At 44.3% G+C, this 20,223-nt stretch overlaps 1 protein-coding gene across 1 annotated transcript in view; it reads right to left on the minus strand.

Moving 5' to 3' along the window:
- Nucleotides 1-20,223, minus strand: part of PTPN4 (protein tyrosine phosphatase non-receptor type 4) — a 154,300-nt gene that overhangs the window by 81,840 nt on the left and 52,237 nt on the right. The window contains exons 6-9 of the mRNA XM_083153651.1: nucleotides 19,170-19,214; nucleotides 14,797-14,849; nucleotides 14,544-14,664; nucleotides 10,980-11,067 (exon numbers count right to left, since the gene is read on the minus strand). Coding sequence (XP_083009777.1) covers nucleotides 10,980-11,067; nucleotides 14,544-14,664; nucleotides 14,797-14,849; nucleotides 19,170-19,214 — 307 coding nt within the window. The remainder of the gene's footprint in view (nucleotides 1-10,979; nucleotides 11,068-14,543; nucleotides 14,665-14,796; nucleotides 14,850-19,169; nucleotides 19,215-20,223) is intronic.

Genomic DNA, 20,223 nt, shown 5'->3' on the forward strand with positions numbered 1-20,223 from the left:
ACGCTCAGGCCTGCAGTTCTCATCACTGCTCGTCGAAATGAAGCGTCCTCCGACACAAAATCATGAACCTGTAGAATTTGGTGAAAGTGTGAACAAAGGACCAAGTGGCAGCCCTGCATACTTGCTCCGCCATAGCCCTGTGGCGCACAGCCCAAGAGGCAGCAACCGATCTTGCGGTATGAGCATTAATTCTGGAGGGCACTGGTCTACCTACTTTTGTGTAGGCAAACGCAATAACCAACCTTAACCATCAAGCAATGGTTTGCTTTGAAGCTGGCCAGCCTCTTTTGCATTGTACAAAACCAATAACAAGCGAAAAGAGAAAAAGTAGGAGATTTTGGGGTGCACACTGAGAATACGTCTCCTGACGTCTCCTAAACGTATTCTCAGTGTGCACCCCAAAATCTCCTACTTTTTCTCTTTTCGCATATTAAGCTACCAAATAAGGAGAGGGGTAGCACCGCATTCTTCCGAATATATGAAAATTGTGAAAAATTTCTCAACAATTATAAATGATAAAGAAAATGGAAGTATAAATTATAGGAAGACGATCAAAAGAGAGCACTCAGTGCGGAATTAAAATTGCCAACAAAAAGGTCAGGTTTCCAAGTAAGAAACTTAAGGTCAGCCGACCTTAACAGTTCAAACTGTGGTTTCTGTAGAACAGATGGTACTTGTGTAGTTTCGGGGCCAGCATGGCCGAACGCTACTTCCGGGTTCTGCGCTCGCCAAACTTTCTAAAATAAAATAAATAAACTCCATTCCAACATGGATAGTTCATACCCCCACTATCCCCGTTGGCATGGAGTTGACTTTAGATAGTGTGGCGAGCTTAGCGAGCCACCAAGCCCGTAGCGTGGGCGAGTGCACCGAGCCCCACAAGGGGACTGAGACGCACGGCCATGCTGGTGCCGTAAAACTACACAAGTACCGAACAGATAACACCAGAGATAAATCCCAAGGGGCCACTGGTTGTCTATACGGAGGCTTAAGACGGGTAACCCCTTGGAGGAAGGTTTGCACCTCCGGCAACACCTTCTTTTGAAAGGAATTGGACAAGGCCGACAACTGCACCTTCAATGATTGAAGGTTTAATCCAGAGGAAAATCCATCCTGTAGGAACTGCAGAAGTCTAGAGAATTTAAAACGAGAAGTGTGAACCCTATAATAATTAGCTGCAGAAACCGGTTTACTTGCACTAATCATGGTTTGGATAACTGCGTCTGAGACAACCTTCTTTTTTAAGAAGGAGGTTCAAGAGCCAGGCCGTAAATTGAGCCAAGCTAGGTCCTGATGAAGGAAGGGCCCTTGCCTGAGGAGGTCTGGCCAAAGAGGAAGACGCCGCAACGCTGTAGACAAGCTCAGAATGTTGGAATACCAAGATCCCCTTGGCCAATCCGGAGCTATCAGGATGATGGTTGCTCCTTGCGTCCTCAATCTTTTGAGGACGCGGGCCAGCATGGGAAATGGGAAGACATATGCCATGAAATTCCAAGACACCGTCATGGCACCCACCACCCACGCCAAGGGATGCCTGGTCCTCGCAAAGAACTTGGATACCTGACAATTGTGTCTGGACGCCATTAAGTCCACTTTTGGGAGTCCCCAAAGAGCCACAATTTCCTGGAACATCTCTGGGTGTAATGCCCCTTCTCCTTCCAGGAGATCTGCTCTGCTGAGAAAATCTGCTTCCCCATTCCGAATTCCCGGAATGAAAACAGCAGATAAGGCCGGAACATTGGCCTCTGCCCACTCGAAGAGCCGAGACACTTCCTGCATCACCATCCTGCTGTGAATGCCCCCCTGGTGGTTCAGATAAGCCACAGCCGTGGCATTGTCTGACTGGATCCGAATGGGAACCTCTTCCGCTTGCAGTAGTGTCTTCCTGACCGCATGCAGCTCCAGGACATTGATCGGTAAGGCCGACTCCAGACCTCAAATTCAGGGTAACTGCTCCCCAGCCCCCGAGACTGGCATCAGTGGTGACCACCAACCAATCCCATGACAGAAGGGAATGCTCCAACTGGAGGGATTCCACATCTGTCAACCCCAAAAAGGAATTCAGAGTTTCCAGAGTTAAGAGCACTTTCTCCATTTTCATGGACCAACATGCCAGGATGTTCCATTGGAACGGCCTCGAGTGAAATCTGGCGTACTGAAGGGTCTCGAAGGTAGCCACCATTTTGCGCAATAGCTTCAGACATAGCCATACTGACCGACCGGGCGACTGCAGAATGGTCAAAACTAACTGACAAATATCTCTGGCCTTCGATTCTGGAAGAAATACACAATGAAGATCCAGAATGACTGCCCAAAACTGAAGTCTCTGAGTGGGACACAGCTGGGACTTTGGCAGATTTAAAATCCACCCATAGCTCTGCAGAAACTGAATTGCAGCTGACAGATTTTCCTGCAGCTTCTCTGCTTTGAACAAAAGGTCGTCCAAATACGGGAAGATTACAATTCCCCGGAGCCTGAGTACTGCTGCCATGACCGCCATAATTTTTGTGAACACCCTTAGAGCTGTCGCTAGAATAAGGGAAGAGACCAAAACTGCAGATGTAAATCACCTATCGCGAAACGCAGCAAAGACTGATGTTCTTCGCATAAAGGCACGTGCAAATAGGTGTCTTGAACATCTACCAAAGCTAGGAATGCTCTAGGCTAAAGAAAATGGTTCTCAAAGATTCCATTCTGAAGTGATCTACCCACAAGTGGAGATTCAGAGACTTTAGTTCAGAATTGGTCTGAATGAATTTTTGTGAAGGCACCAAAACGGGACTTGGGAGCTTTACTTTTTCCAGCCGCAAATCTTCCTCTACCTGACTGTCCTCTGGAGGAAGCACACCCTCTAAAGGAGGGAGGAAAGGACGAGTGAAAAGCAGCAAACCTGGAAGTTCCCTGTTTGGCTGCCGGCATGGGAAGAAACATACTCTTTCTCCCAGTTGCCTGTTTAATGAGGGATTCCAATTGACTACCAAAAAAGCAACTCCCCTTTAAAAGCAAATGCCTCAAGAGACTTCTTGGATTCATTGTCAGCATCCCATGCCTTAAGCCATAAGGCCCTCCTGGCCGTCACAGAAATGGCTGACACCTTAGAAGCCATTTTGACTCCCCCTTCTCCAGCCTCACTCACAGGTGTATTCCGCCGCCGCCTTTAGCTTTTCAGCCAAGGCAAATGCTTCAGAATCCGGCTGCAGTAAAACACACAGGGATTTTTGCCCACGCCATCATGGGCTTGGAGACCCAGGCAGAAGCAATAATAGGTCTGAGAGTAAACCCAACACCTTCAAACACTGCTTTTAAGCAACCCTCTAACTTTTTATCTACCAGGTCCTTAAATGCAGCACCCCGTTGCACAGGCAAAGAAGTTGTTTTAGACCGGCTAGGGACCGGGGCATCTACCAATGGGACTTTTTCCCACAATTTTACATGCTCTTCTGGCATGGAGTACAGGCTTAAAAACCTCTTGGGCATAAGGAGACTTATCAGGCGTTTTCCATGCCCCTCCCAGCAATTCTTGCATGCCATCATCAGAAGGAAGAGTAACTTCGTCCCTGCGCTGTCTCTTGAACACTCCCTGTAGGGGAGCCTTATCCACCTCAGATACATTCAATGCCTGTTTTACAGCCAAAATGAAATCAGCAACACCAGGGACAATCTCATCCCTCTGATCCCATGTCTTCCACACACTCCCCATCCCCCTGAGTCTATATTAGGGATAGGTGGGGTGGATAAAGGATGTCTGGGAGAAACCTCAGCCTCCTTAGTAAACTGCTCCGTAAAAGCATTAATCCTGTGTACACTTTGAGCAGTGCCCTACATCAATTGTATAAAGGCAGGGTACCCCTGAGAGAGAGGAATTGAACCAACCGAAGGTTGTGAGGATGACAATGGCCTAGGAGATCTCACCAACTCATCTCTCTGTTCAAAGCCTGTACTAAGGCAGACACAGACCTTCCCAGAGCAGCTGCCCACGCAGGCTTAGGTTCCTCAGCCTTCTGGGCTTGCGCCCCACTGGGCACAGATTTTCATGTAGGGCAAATATCCCCATGGTCCATCTGTTAATTTTAGTCCGCAAAATTTGCAGTTAATTAACATGGCTGATGCTCCTTCCCCCAACACAGCAGCATTACACCTTTCTGTCATGATTTTATCACAGTGCACTGTGTCAGGCATTTGTACTAAGGCAATATATATACCAGTGTACTTATCTGTCTGCTGTCATAACCTCTGTGGTCACCGGGGATGGCGTCGCCTCAGAAGAAACTTGTCACTCTGTCTGCAGGGAAAATCACCTTCTAGCTCCGCACAGTGTGGGATGAAAGGGCGCCAGTGCAGAGTGAAAGAAGAGACCAAAGTCCCTGCTACAGCGAGGTGGGAGGTTCTTTAGCGTCTTTTTTCCCCCTGTGAGCCGCGCCAACTGAACGTTACTTCTATTTCCTGTGTCTCCTCTTCAATGGGGACCACATGGAATCGCCCAGCAGCGCTAAGCTCCTGTAAACAGACTGCAATCTCCTCAGAGTTCAGCCTGTAAACCCATCCAAGATGGTGGCCACTATCGTGGGGTGCCAGTCACCCATAATCCCTATGCAGGGAACCGGCTCCGGGGTCCAGGAAACCTCACTTGTGAGGAGGTTTACGTGCTATGTTGAGAGACCAGACAGCGTCTCTCAGTACACAGGGAGCTGACAGGACACGCTTCTGTCAGGCCCTGCTACGCTGACAGTGTGAAGAAACTTCCCCTGGAAACATCACACTGTGCCTGCACTAACTAAGATGTAATATTAATAAAAAAACAAACACCGTAGCTACTTTATCGTATGGCTGCAGGAGCAACTCTTCAGCATAGTACCCACTCCAGTGGGCAACTAAAACAAATAGAGGAATGCTGGGATACAGAAGGGAGGAGTCTGCCTCTCAAAGCTTTAGCATAGGTGCCTGGCTCCTTCGGATGCTCCTACATCCCATGGTTGAGCTGTGTCACCAGGATGGATGAAATAAATATCTCCTGTGGGGAATTATCGGCACATATTGCTTAGCCTGTTTATTGCTTGCCCAACCAGTTGAAATGTAGTACAGACATGGTGGCATAGTATGCTAACGATCTTTGACTTTTCTGATCAGATTATACAGTGTCAATGCCTACTGTCCTTCAGCTGTTCATTAAGTTTAGTGTATATTCTGGCATCAACATTAATCAGGGTAAATCCAACACACTTCCTGTTAAGGGTTACTGTCCTACCTCTCAGTTCTGATCTCTTCTTCATTGAGTTAACAGATTTATTTATCTTGGTATCTGGATAACTACTCCAAGACTTGCATTACCTTGAATGTATCACCATAACTCACTTATCTTCGGGTTAAAAACACACTTCTGGTATAAACTCACCCTTTAGGTGTGTACACACTGGGTGATTTTGCCCAGCGTGTATGGAGGATGATGGGGGAAAAAAAATAAAATAAATTGATGAGCGCTCTTCGCCTGTTTTAGCGATTTTCCCAGTGGTGGACAACTTTCCATAGCAGGACGCTTTGGAAAGCTGTCCACTCCGCTGCTCATCTGCTGGTAATACCAGCAGATGAGCAGCCAGGCCAGCAATGATGCAGGAGCACACATCAGCACTCAGGGGCTGGCTGGCAACTTTCAGCCTGGGGGGCAACACAAGCAAGTGGCCCATCACCATCATTTCACCACCCTTCCCTCTCCCCTCTAGTATGCAGCAAGGATTAAACAATCCTTCCCCACCACACACATACACCAGAAATGGTGACAGTGCGCGCCGAAGGCGCATTGCAAAAATTTACACTATAAATGACCACTACACATAATGCCAACACCGTAAGGCCCATTACACATAATGTCACACACCGTAATGCCCATTACACATAAAGCCATCTCTGTAATGCCCAAACATAATGCCAACACCGTAATGCCCATTACACATAAAGCCATCACTGTAATGCTCATTACACATAATGCCAACACCGTAATGCCCATCACACATAAAGCCATCACTGTAATGCCCAAACATAATGCCAACACCGTAATGCCCAAACATAATGCCAACACCGTAATGCCCATTACACATAAAGCCAATTACACATAATGCCAACACCGTAATACCCATTACACATAATGTCACACCCTGTAATGCCCATTACACATAAAGCCATCACTGTAATGCCCAAACATAATGCCAACACCGTAATGCCCATTACACACAATGCCAACACCGTAATGCCCATTACACATAAAGCCATCTCTGTAATGCCCAAACATAATGCCAACACCGTAATGCCCATTACACATAAAGCCATCACTGTAATGCTCATTACACATAATGCCAACACCGTAATGCCCTTTACACATAAAGCCATCACTGTAATGCCCAAACATAATGCCAACACCGTAATGCCCAAACATAATGCCAACACCGTAATGCCCATTACACACAATGCCAACACCGTAATGCCCATTACACATAAAGCCATCACTGTAATGCCCAAACGCCAACACCGTAATGCCAACACCGTAATACCCATTACACATAATGTCACACACTGTAATACCAATTAAATATAATGCCACACACCGTAATGCCCATTAAACATAATGCCACACACCGTAATGCCACACACCGTAATGCCCATTAAACATAATGCCACACACCGTAATGCCAATTACACATAATGCCACACACCTTAATGCCCATTACACATAATGCCAACGTCGTAATGCCCATTACACATAATGCCAACACCACAATGCCAATTAAATATAATGCCACACACCGTAATGCCCACTACACATAATTCCAACAACATAATGGCCATAAAACATAATGCCACACGCCGTAATGCCTAGTACACATAATGCCAATACCATAATGCCCATTAAATATAATAATGCCTATTACATATTATACTATATAACTGCTGCTTACCTACAAGAGGTGTCTAAACTGGCACAGCTGTAGGACAAATATATTTTAAAATCCATCACACAACACGTCCTTAATGACTGATAAACAAATGTGCCGCTCCCTAAACTAGCCTTCTTGATCAGTAAGTGTCTCTCCACAGAACTTTCCCCTTCTTCTCTGATGTGCGGCCATCATTATTCAGACTTCTAGCGTCTGGATAATTAGACAGTCAATAGGTCGACATCAAAAGGTTGACAGGGACATAAGGTCAACATGAGTTTTTCTAAATATTTTGGCGTCAATGTCGATATGGACCCCAAATTAGTGAAACGCGTGCCCTGGCATGGCTCGATTCATGTGGCACACTTCACCAATTGTAGTCCACATGGATGGTAAAGTATGAAAAAGTTTAAACACACACACACACACACACACACACACATATAGATATATACAATTATTATTTTTTTTAAACTCATGTGCACCTTTTACAGTGTTGACCTCTTCACCCTGTTGACCTATTGATTGTCTCTCTAGACACTGTAGATCTATGAACAGGAACATCTTCGATTATGTTTGGAATCAGATGTAGTATATGTGTGATGACTTGCAGACTTTCTAGTGCCAGAGTCCACGTCTCTTGCTTCTATTCAGGGTCAGTTATTTCAGTTGGTTTCTAGTGCATTGGACTTCTCTTACTTATCTTACTTCTGCATGGCTACTTATATTTCGAGCTGGTATTTCTCCTTCTATTCTCACACCTGCAATGTGTGTTCTTGGGACTTTATCCTAGATAATATTCTACGCAATAGGTTATTAACCTTTGTACTGTATGTTAGCTAAGGTGCGTGTGGATCCTGTTCGTGGATGGCCACTTCACAATACTCGGACCTCCCTAGTCAGTCAATGTTACTATTACCCATGAAATACCTTCGACCGAATATGGAGTGAATGGTTGTACTAAGGGGTAAATTTACTGAAGCTTCTAAATATTAAAAAGGGTGATGTTGCCCATAGCAACCAATCAGATTCTGTCTATCATTTCTCTACTGCATCCTACAAAAGAAGCATACACCGAATCTGACTGGTTGCTTTGGGAAACATCACTCTTCATTTTTAGAAGCTTTAGTAAATGTAGCCCTAAGTATGCTAAATCAGTCTGTTGTTCCAAGCCTCCTTGCTGTCACCATTATTACAATATTACAGGTTGAGTATCCCTTATCCAAAATACTCAGGACCAGAAGCACTTTGGATAACTGATTATTATGTCTTTTGGAATATTTTTAGATCTCAGCGTGATATCATGAGGATGGGACCTATGTGTGAACACAAAATGCATTAATGTTCATCTTTGTGCATGAAACAAAGTTTGTGTACTATCTCAGGCACTGAATTTGATGCTAGGCAATACTTTTATTGCACATATTTAGTGCTAGTTATATATCATACCACCCAGTAGTGCCAGTTACATATGTCCCCAGTACCAGTAGTGCCAGTTACAGATGTCCCCAGTAGTGCCAGTTACAGATGTCCCCAGTAGTGCCAGTTACAGATGTCCCCAGTACCAGTTACCGATGTCCCCAGTAGTGCCAGTTACATATGTCCCCAGTACCAGTAGTGCCAATTACCGATGTCCCCAGTAGTGCCAGTTACATATGTCCCCAGTACCAGTAGTGCCAGTTACTGATGTCCCCAGTAGTGCCAGTTACATATGTCGCCAGTACCAGTAGTGCCAGTTACCGATGTCCCCAGTAGTGCCAGTTACATATGTCCCAATACCAGTAGTGCCAGTTACAGATGTCCCCAGTAGTGCCAGTTACATATGTCCCCAATACCAGTAGTGCCAGTTACAGATGTCCCCAGTACCAGTAGTGCCAGTTACAGATGTCCCCAGTAGTGCCAGTTACATATGTTCCCAGTACCAGAAGTACCAGTTACCGATGTCCCCAGTACCAGTAGTGCCAGTTACAGATGTCCCCAGTAGTGCCAGTTACAGATGTCCCCAGTAGTGCCAGTTACATATGTCCCCAGTACCAGAAGTGCCAGTTACCGATGTCCCCAGTAGTGCTAGTTACATATGTCCCCAGTACCAGTAGTGCCAGTTACCGATGTCCCCACTAGTGCCAGTTACATATGTCCCCAGTACCAGTAGTAGTGCCAGTTACAGATGTCCCCAGTAGTGCTTTAGCAAAACAAAAAAAAGAAAAAGTACATTGTGGAAATTATGGTTTTGGGAATAATTTGGATAACAGATATATGGATAAGGGATACTAACCTGTATTAAGACTGGTATTAGGAATGGTTGCATTGGGATGATGTTTTGGGGCTGTGAGTTTGTCTGCTCACATGGAATTCAACTTTCTTCATTCTTTTATTTCTCTCTTATGTGCTGCATTTTATTTAATTACAGCTCTATTCAGGTCTTTTGTATATTTCATGTGTAACGTGCATTTGTTTATGTCACAGGTTCTCAAGCTCGGTCCTCAGGACCCCTGTGAAATAATCAGCTCCACCTGTGGATCATTTAAAATGTGTCAATAAGCAATGAATGCACCTGCGCACCTGCCAGGTGACCTGGAAAACATGAAATGTGTGGGGTCCTGAGGACCAAGTTTGAGAACCCCTGGTTTATGTCAACTGTTATGCATTGTTATATTATGACAGAGTTTGTAACTGGCACCATCACTTTGCTTTCTAGTGTATGTTCTACTTTTGTTTATTTTTTGAAAAGCAATCAAACATCCTCAACTTAAAGTAAAGAAAAAGAGTTGCTACTGGAATGCTCTGATGAAGTAAACAAGATCGAATCAACATCTAACACAGGGTTACAGAATGACCACTAAACACTTTAGCATGGGTTTATCCAGTGAAGAGTGTTGGTCCCATAGGGGTCTTTCAGTTGAAGGAAGGATCCTGCATGGATCATTAATATGTAATGTCTTATAACCACAACAGGACTAAACCAACTTCCACATACGTTTATCTGGTACACTAACATACAGTATTCCACATAAAGGTGGTCACTAAGCATACCCATTACCCTTATTCGCATTATAAACACTCTGCTATTTGTTAGTAGTATGAGAAAACAACTCACTTCAAATACAATTCTAACCAGCTGGAATTAAAAAGAATGTTTCTGCAGGGCAATTTCTGGAAGGAAGGATTAAGGTGGAAGGTTTCAAAATTACAAGGGCAACTCACAGTAAATATACATAAACTCAAGTAACTGTTTTACATACACAGCATGCAAAATATAAAAAACTGAATTATAAAATAAATAAATAGCAGCAAAATCTGTTCTATAATTGGCCTAGTGTCTGTATAGGCAAAGCCTGTGGCCACACCTCCCCTACTACCAGCTCTCACTAGAGGCCTTATTTTAGTTCACGCTTTCTGACAAAATCCTTCTTAGATGGACAAAACCATGTGCGCTGCAGGGGGGCAGATGTAACTTGTGCAGAGAGAATTAGATTTGGGTGAGTTATTTTGTTTCTGTGCAGGGTAAATACTGGCTGCTTTATTTTTAAACTGCAATATAGATCTCACTTTAAAGTAAAACCCCACCCAAATCTAATTCTCTCTGCACAAGTAACATATGCCCCACCTGCAGTGCACATGGTTTTGTCCATCTAAGAAGGATTTTGTCAGAAAGAGTGAACTAGAATAAGGCGCTAGGTGCCTGTCATGACACAGACCCACCTCTCCCAGCTCTCACTGGATTCCTTCCATATCCAGGTCATAGTCCCCTGCCCCTCACAGCGGTAATTTGCTGTCTGACAGGACACAGCTCCCTGCTACAACCCCTCAACAGTTTTAACTTTCAGTCAACTAGGTCAGAGCCCCTGACATCTCTCCTCACATCTACTACTTGTTGACTGATAACACACCTGTTAGCTTCCTTCATAGCTGGTTGGCCAGACACCCTATTCCTTCCAATTTCCACTTCCCCTGATTGCATAGAACAATCCTATAATATTTACAACAGTCTGGAGCAGGACACAAATGTTGTCTTTGCAATGGAGAAAGCAACAGTGTAAAATATTCACTGACCCGTGCATAGTGTAGCTCCACTCCGTACAGGTCTAAGGTGCGAGCAGTGCCGAGATAGCTGAACTCTGCCTCTGCTGGAGACAGACCCCTGAAAGATAAATACATCATCCACCATCAGAATTACAGATGCCACAAAATATTGTGACATTCTTGAAGCATTGTATTAAATAAAACCAGAATCATGATTTTATATGAAACTAAAAATAAGTGAAAATTATTTTGTTCAATTAAAAATAAAATATAATTTCACAAATAACCTTAATTTAGTTTCTTGCTAGAAAAAGTTTCGGTACTTGTGTAATATCTGGGCGCCACACTGGCTCTGTGCAGCTGCTTGGCCTGCGCAGCGTGACCTCTGTACTCGTCACGCTGCGCAGGGATGCACTGCCGGGGAAGGGAGAAGTCGGGCAGCGCCTGAGCACACGCTCAGACGCTGGCCGGCATTAGACTGCGCATGCGCAGTCTAATCCCGAAATCCCGGGATTGGAAACTCCAATCCCGGGATTGAAATCCCGGCGTTTTAGGGGCCAAATCCCGGGATCCCGCCGATCCTGGGATTGGCCACCGTACTCGCAACGCTTCGGGCTCGGTGGCGAGCTTCGCTCGCCACGCCATATAAAATCAACTCTATGCCCACTTGGATAGTGGGGAAATGAACAGGACCATTTTAACATTGAATCCTATGGAAAATCGCGTCGATCGCATCGCATGTGATTTGGTCATGATGCGATCTACGTGATTTTACCGGAAAAATCGCGTCCATCGCATCTGATTGTATACCTTAAGTTAAGGCATACAATCAATCGCATCGGGCACCAAGATATTACACAAGTACCAAAGTTTCCACTTTCAATCAAATTCTCATGTGACTTGTACTGCCTAATAACATAACATGTGTTCTGACACACTGGTTAGGAATCACAGTCTACAAGCCAAAACGAGCAATCCCTGCTCTCCAAGTTTTGGAAGGAAATGCAATTAAGACTTTAATTTCCTCCTCTTCTACAAGAGCAGTCACAGTGACAAAGGCTGCCATTTCATTGGGCAAGCAAATAACCCCCCAACATTTACTGCCATGTGCTGTGTTCCACTGATGCCAGGATATTACAGAGCAAAATAAGTGAACCGGGATCAATTACTACTAGATATATGCTATTACTATCAGGGAGTAAACAAATCATGTATTATCGGTTTTCAGTAAAGAACAGGCAGAATTCTGTACATCAGAAACATCTGATGTTATGCACATACTGTACCTCCCAACATGACCCTCTCCAGGAGGGCCACAATGCTCTCTGTCTGGACTTCCCTCTTAATATAAGATTACCATCACCTGTGGTGAAACACCTTTCTTATCAAGTATCCTGTTAAAAACAAGTGATCGTAATCATAAATTTAGAAGGAAGTCCAGAAACAGAGCATTCTGTCCCTCTGGGAATGGGTCATGTGCAGTGGCATAGCTTGTGTAAGGCAGCCCCCGCCACTGCTTGGAGGAGCGGGGGCTGCGTGGGCACCGGATACCGCCTGGCCCACTGAGTGCCAAAGCGAGCTGCTGCTTTGTTGTGTCAGTATGTGCTGCTGGCTGCTGGTGCTGTCTGCTGCTGCCGGACGCCTGTTTTGCCTGTCGCTCTGCCTAACAGGCAGCAGCGCCGGCAGCAGGAAGCCCCTCACTCTAACATGCATAGCTGAGAGCTGAGGTGAGGTCGGTCCTGTCTATCCCTCCCTTCCTCCCAGCAGCAGCACACAGGCAGGAAGTTCGGAACTGTTTCTGTGTACACAAAACCTCGTCCGTCCGCGCAGGCTGGGCAGCTGCAGCATAGTCGGTCCCTCTCCCTGCTTTCTGTTCTTGACCGTCCTGCTCCAGCGGCTGCCTTCTCTTCCCCTGCACTCTGGTTACAGAGCCCTCCCCTTCTACAGGCTTCAGCACAGGAGCTGAACACAACAATAATGTTAACCCTTTCAAACCCTTGTTTTCTACAGTGGGATGCAAAACAGTCAGTGTCTGTGTCATCACGTCAGCATATTTGTGTCAGTGTCTGTATTATGTCTCTAGATGTCAGTGTCTGTCAGCATCAGTGTCTCTGTGCAGTCCATGTGTCAGCGTATCCCTGTGTATAGGCATCTGTCAGTGTCCATGTGTCAACATATGTGTCTGTGTCAGCGTCCATGTATCAACTTGTCAGCACCCGTGTTTTAGGATCTGTCCATTTGTCAGCATCTGTCTGTTTGTCGGCGTCTGCGTGTCCATGCGTTAGGAAGTACTGTATGCTGACAGATGCTATCTGTACAGATTTTCATGGGACAGGGATTTTTTTTGTGACTGTCCCTCTGTCCCACCCAAGGGCAGCAATGTCCTGCGATTGGGAGACACCCTGTCACTCGGTGCTCTGCTTGACAGAGCAGGGGTGAATAGACATTTTGCGCCTACACAGAGCATCTATTCCTGGGAGGCAGAGGGGTGGGGGCATGCCAGAAGCTCACAGAGCGCTTAGCATGCCTGCATAGTTATGAAAACGGGAGGCATGGCTTGTGGGAGCATTAATCCCAATAAGCCTTGCCCCCTCTCAGTGAGGTCACACCCTTTTTCTGGCAACAGTGCGACTGTCGCACAGAAGTCTTAATTCGTGTAGTGTAAAGGGCAGTATGATGGGTGGCCTATAGAGTAAGGAGCATAAGGGTGTATGACATATAGTATAGGGTGGAATTTAATGCCGCCCGAGTTCAGTGTATTGCGAGATGTCCGCTGAATTCTGACATTTTTTAAAGGGGAATTAACTTACAAGGCAAAACCATGCCTTGTAAGTTAATTCCCCTTTAAAAAATGTCAGAATTCAGCGGACATCTCGCACTGCACTGAACTCGGGCGGCATTAAATTCCGGCCATAGTGTAAGGTGCATTTAGGCGTGTGGAGTGTAAGGTTAATGACTGCATGTGGTATATAGTGCAAGGGGCATTATGATGGGACAGATTTTTTGTATATTATTGTTAACGCTGATCGCAAAAGTCTTTCTGTTTTGTGAAGATGGAAGTAACCAAAGGTATGGATCATTAGGTCGACCACTATTGGTCAAGAGGCAGTAGGTCGACACAGGGAAAACATCGACACACATTAGGTCGACAGGTCAAAAGTTGACAAAAACAAAAGGCCGGCATGAAAAGGTTGACATGAGGATTTTTAAAAGCTCTTTTGTGTCTATGTCGACATGGACAATGCATAAGTGTACCACGTCACCTTTTCAGGTGTTGACCTATGGTCTGTTGACATTAGTGGTCGACATAATGCTTGCCGACCTAAAAAACGCATTCCCTAATGACTGGCAACCTAATGACCGCATACCGAACACAATGTAAGATATTAAAAACAAATTCTCAAAAATGTAAGCACTCTAAATACAGAATTTGATGCAGATAAGAACCAAATGACCCACCTAGTCTGCCCCTTGTATAACCTTCTGGTAACCTCAACCCTATTTAAGCCTACTGTATCCCCCAATATTATACAAAGTGGTATCCTAACCAATGAAAGTATAGAACATGGACAGAAACATGCCCCAATATCTTACCTGTGCTGCTGATGCAATTTAGCAATTTCCTTCTCAAAGTCCAGAGGTTGGTTAGGGATATAAATGTAGTCTGAAAGGTAACCAGGCAAGTGCTCCGAATGACTGTAGTCTCCAAGTTCAGCTTGCAAGGAAGAAGATAATATTACTTGTATGCTCATAAGAATGAAATTTAAATAAATACACAGATCAATAGTACATGTAGCATGATGAAAGTATGTATTTAAAAGTATGTATCTTTTGCAGTAATACTTACATTGCACTGCATAAGAAGCTAAAAGGGTGGCAGTATTATAAGGGCAGGGCAATCTGTAAAGATGAAAAATAAAAAAGGATTTAAGCAATATGACCTCCATAAACTGAATAAAACATTAGGCACAGTATAGACCTGCTCTTATCGCTAAGAAAATCTAATGCTGGGTGAACACAATGCCAAAGGGTTTGGTAACCCCCAATAGAGTGGCTGACAAGCATACACTTAATTGGATGCTTGATACTGTATTTCTGGCCAGACGGCACAACTAGGTGGACATTAGGTGCGCTCCAGGCCAGGATAATACCATTCTATATACAACTGGGCATTTTAATGTGCCCACCCAGCTGTGACGTCAAGTATTTTCAGGGTTGACATTTCGGCCACGAATGGGCTTATTCAAGACACAGCAACTTTGGCAACTGTTCAGTTCCAGAGACCCTGGTCTCTAATGAGTGCATTCATAAGAGATTTAGTGGTGTCTTGTGTGAGATAGGGTCGTATTTTGGATATGTTTTTTAAATGCATGTAACATGATTTGGAGACCGATTGAATGTGGGGAACAAAGGACAGTTCAGCTTCGAGGATGACATCTAGGCAACGAGCTTGTGGCGTTATCAGGATGGTAAAAGTTCTTGGCCGGTATATATATATAAGTAAGTAATATAAGTAAATCTGTTTTGGAAATATTGAGTTTGAGGTGGCGAGAAGACATCCAAGATGAGATGGCAGAGAGGCATTCAGAGACTCGGCCCACGACCACTGGTGACAACTCTGGGGTTGATAGATAGATTTGAGAATCGTCCGCATACAAGTGATACTGAAATCTGAAAGAGCTGATTGCTATTGCTTTTTCGGTAGTAGTTGGGCATTGAAATGTTGATCACCTACCTGGGGCACATGTCTCTTTATTGTCTTTTAGGTCTCTTGAAAACAAGGTTACGTTGACCCTTCTTGCCCACAAAACAATGGTACTCCTATGCCTAAGGTATGCTTTAACCAAATTCAAGATAAATATAAGTAGACCACCGGAAAGAGGAGACCATGTAATCCTTGAACAACGGGCCTGAGTCAGACCTGAATGCACAGCCGCAAATTTGCAGCAGCCATCGTCCAGTTAAACCACCGCCCTGACTGAAATCCCGCCTTGTGAATTAAAGTGCACGTTGTGCGTATGGATGCGTACACTGGCAGGCATCGCGTAGCCCAGGACTTACTCTGCAGTGCGATGGAAAAAGGCAAATCCAGCCCAGAGCCGACTGCACAAACACTCCTCTAAAACGTTGAGTCACGCCTAGTGTTTTCCTGGACACTCCCAGCGTTTCCACCCCCACACGCCTACTTCATGTCAATCACCTTGCAAACACTGTGCATTTAGAAAAAGTTGTAGAACTTCATTGCCTTGCGTGTGCATACTGTAAACCGTATACATTGTGGAGTGTATCGATAATCGGGCGCTGTCCAATTTTGGGCCCAATGTCTGCGTTGGAATGCTATTGCTGGCAAATGGGTTATAATATTTAAAGCCTGATTCAGAGATGTACATATGACAATGCTTAAGCAGTTGAGTCACATTGTTGTCACATTGCGCATGCTCCAAGGTACCTTTGCAAAGTCTCCCATAGGGCCTTATTCTGATCGGTGCGGCCCGATCAGAATATGCGTCCGCAACCGTGCAGGCGAATCCCCGCCTTCCATACGGATCGCCACCTGCCGTCCGTACGCGGATGTGGCGATCCGCATGAAATTGGACGGGGATACGCCTCCTCCGTCTTGGGAGCAGCCCCTGCATTCGATGGTCGCCGAACATCGAATGCAGGGCCGTACGCTCCACCAGGTCCCGCAACACAAGACCACACGGACACTTGTCCGTATGAAATCATGTATGGGGGCGGGCAGCTGACATCCGGCGATGTCAGATGCCCGCCCCGTACCCACGCGTCACGGCCTCATTACCATGCATACGCCCCACGTTTGCATGGGAACGCCCATGAAACGCGGGGCGTATGCATAGGGTAATGAGGCTAAGTAGCCCCTCACGCCCCTCTACGCCCCCTGTGCGGCGTATAAAGAATCCGTGCGGCGAAATCGCCTGCACATGCGCAGAGTGACCTCTGCACATGCGCAGACGATCAACATCGGTGGTCCGTCCGCATGCGGGAATATCCGCACCGATCAGAATAAGGCCCATAGTGAGGATTTCTTTACAAAGTGATTAACAGTCAGGACCAGTTTGGAGGTGGTTATGGGAAATGGCAGCAAAAACACAGGTGTTGTTTGTATTTTTAGGGTATTTCTCAGCCTACACTTGTGATTTCGTATACAGAAAACATGGTGCCAGGGTCTCATTGAAATGGTCAAAGGGATACTAAGATTGTTTTGTATCAGAAGATATAAAGGGGGAAATTTACTAAAGGAAATTTGTAAAAAATAGGTGTATTTGTATCCAGAAATACACTTATTTTTGACATTTACTATCCCAAAAATACGGCAATTCGTATTCGTATTGAAAGCACATCAATACGAATTGCCGTATTTTCGGGATAGTAAATGTCAAAAATAAGTGTATTTCTGGATACAAATACACCTATTTTTATTACAAATTTCCTTTAGTAAATTTCCCCCAAAGACACCACTGCGTATTTGTATGCAAATGCTGATATTTGCAAGGTATCTCAATCCAATTCCAGGCACTTGAGCATTAGCATATTTTTGTACATCTCTGAATCAGGCCAATAGCTGGTTATTTATTTGAAGGATCCTGGGAAATTGGGGCCAGGGGCTGTATAGGCTGATTGACTGATACAGCAAGGTTTTGCTTGCTTGAAAAGAAGTTTTACATACAGTTGCTAGAAGTAGCCACTGGGAAGAGGAGCAAGAACGCCTCATGTCTTTGGAATCCAAAGGAATGTACCAAGTTGCGCAATATGAGTGGTGTTTGGTTGCTTTTAAAGAGGTTAGCCTGGTGTATAGCTGTGCATGGACAGAGGTAGAATATTCATTGACAAGACTTTGGGAGGAATTAAAATTGTATCACCGAGATGTATCTCCAGCCTTAAGCAGGTAGCTCCATCTCCGTGATACGAACTAAAATCCCCACATTGTTAGACATTAATATTGGAACAGAAAACGGTACATAATTAGAGCACTATGGTATTATATAATTGTGGCTGTGCTGGTAATAGTTTCATGTTTATATATACAAACTTTTAGTGAAAGCAGCATTTGGTAATGGGAGAAAAGATGCTAAAACAAAATACTTTTGAAGCGCCTACAATATAACAACATCTGGACATATACCATATATCATGGGTCCTCAAACTGCGGCCCTCCAGATGTTGTGAAACTACAAATCCCAGCATGCCTTGCCACAGTTTAAACACTCCCTTATAGCAAAACTGTGGCAAGGCATGCTGGGATTTGTAGTTTTACAACATCTGGAGGGCAGCAGTTTGAGGACCCATGCCGTATATACTCGAGTATAAGTCGACCCGACTATAACCTGAGGCACCTAATTTTACAACAAAAAACTGGGAAAACTTATAGACTCAAGTGGGACCCTTACTCGAGTATAAGCCGAGGGGGGCCTTTTCAGCATAAAAAATGTTCTGAAAAAGTAGGCTTATACTCGAGTATATATGGTATGTAATCCTCCATGATAGAATAAAGAGTGATTTGAAGAGTCTGCTACATTTATTCAGTGTGAAGCATTTAATTTGCAGGTTTGGGTGCTACAATTTATTGTAACAGCATCTAGCTCCAATGTCACACAAATGGAAAAAGAGTAACCCTCAGTAGTTTATATTCTCAGGTGTTATCTCCCTTCTGAAGTAGAAATGGAGAATATAAATGTACAGCTTTAATTGTAGAACCCGACTATGGCAGGAGCTGTACATGCTGGTTACAGCATGGATGAAATGTCTGTTCTCTCACTATAACTGCTGCTGAACAATGTAAAATTATGCTGATCTGTAGGGTCACAAACAAAAAAAAAGAATTGTATTCTTGCTACTGGGTTAAAGTGCTGTTCTGAAGCAGAAAATAAAACCTATGCCAGCTTATAGTCTAGAAACACCCATCTGTGCATCACTGATTGCTACAGCAGAATTCATTTTGGTGTCTAGTCATGCCAATTCTCGCCTGCTGGGCGAGGGGGGGGGGGGGGGAGGGGGTGAGGGGGAAGCAGGGATCTTTCACCTCTGTGCCTCATAGCGGCTGTATACATTGCACAACTATAGGTCTTCACTTACTTCCTGCCAAGTCTCATCTTCCTTTTCCGTGCAGGATTACAGACAGGAACAATCATACAAAGCAAACAACAATATTTGTACACTCCGTTTATTGTACACTAGTTTACTGGTTGAGGGCTGTCTTACCTCCCAGAGAGAACGTCCTGTTTTATCTGCAGAAAATACTGGTACCTGAAAGGAGAGATGACAATTTTGTTGAACTTCGTTAGGGGTGTCCTTTCTAGGAAAGACACTGAAATCACTGTATACAACCCATCACACTTATAACAAGTCTGTAGATTCTAAAAAGTGGGAAAATGTGACAAGGATTCCGGTTACTGCACACAGCCAACCTTCAACATTACACTAACGGCAATTAATGCCCACAGCAAAGTGTTTCATTAATAATAGTGTAGGAAGAGCTGGGTTGCCAGCGAAGGATGTCCTTAATGTAAAATTACATATAAATGGCACTGATGTGATTTTCTCTAGGATATTAGAATGCAAACATTTACAAATAATCATTGTTCATATTGTGTTATAGAAAAAGTTCTTTGCTTTGTTTCTAAAGTCCATACGTGTAAAATACATCATGCTTAACCTACTTAGTGCACACAATTTTTTTTATGTATTTAAGTTGGACTGGATTAAAGCCTCTCTCCAAAAGGAAATAGATCACATTTTGGGAACGCTATATTGATTTACATGTGACTGATCCCAAATTAACATTTTTTTCCACAAATGTTAATTTTACGAAATGACCCTTAATACAACTGGGATAATCAGTTAACTGTACAGTATCTCGATCTAAACGGTGCCCACACACTTGTCTGGTTTGGGCCTATTTCACCCGATCCCTACGGATCAGGTCGGGAAATCATCCCAAGTCTGAGGTTTTGATGTTCCCCTTAGGTAAGATGTGCGGTCCCGGCATCAGTCCTATGCCTATATATACATTCTTTATCATTTCTGATTAAAAAAGAAATAAACAATTAAAATTTAAATATATGTATATATCAGAAACCAAAAAATGGTGTTAAACCAAACTCATCACTGGAAGGGAAGATCACAAAGCAACGGCTTTCATACTTTGGCCATGTCATGCGAGTCAACTACTTAGAATCAACAATAATGCTCGGTCTCATAAGCGGGTCAATAAAAAACGTACACAATGACATGGCGAACATTGATCCATTGGTTG

Source organism: Crinia signifera, chromosome 7, assembly GCF_055691185.1.
Source record: "Crinia signifera chromosome 7, ASM5569118v1, whole genome shotgun sequence".
In the NCBI taxonomy this organism is placed as follows: Eukaryota; Metazoa; Chordata; class Amphibia; order Anura; family Myobatrachidae; genus Crinia; species Crinia signifera.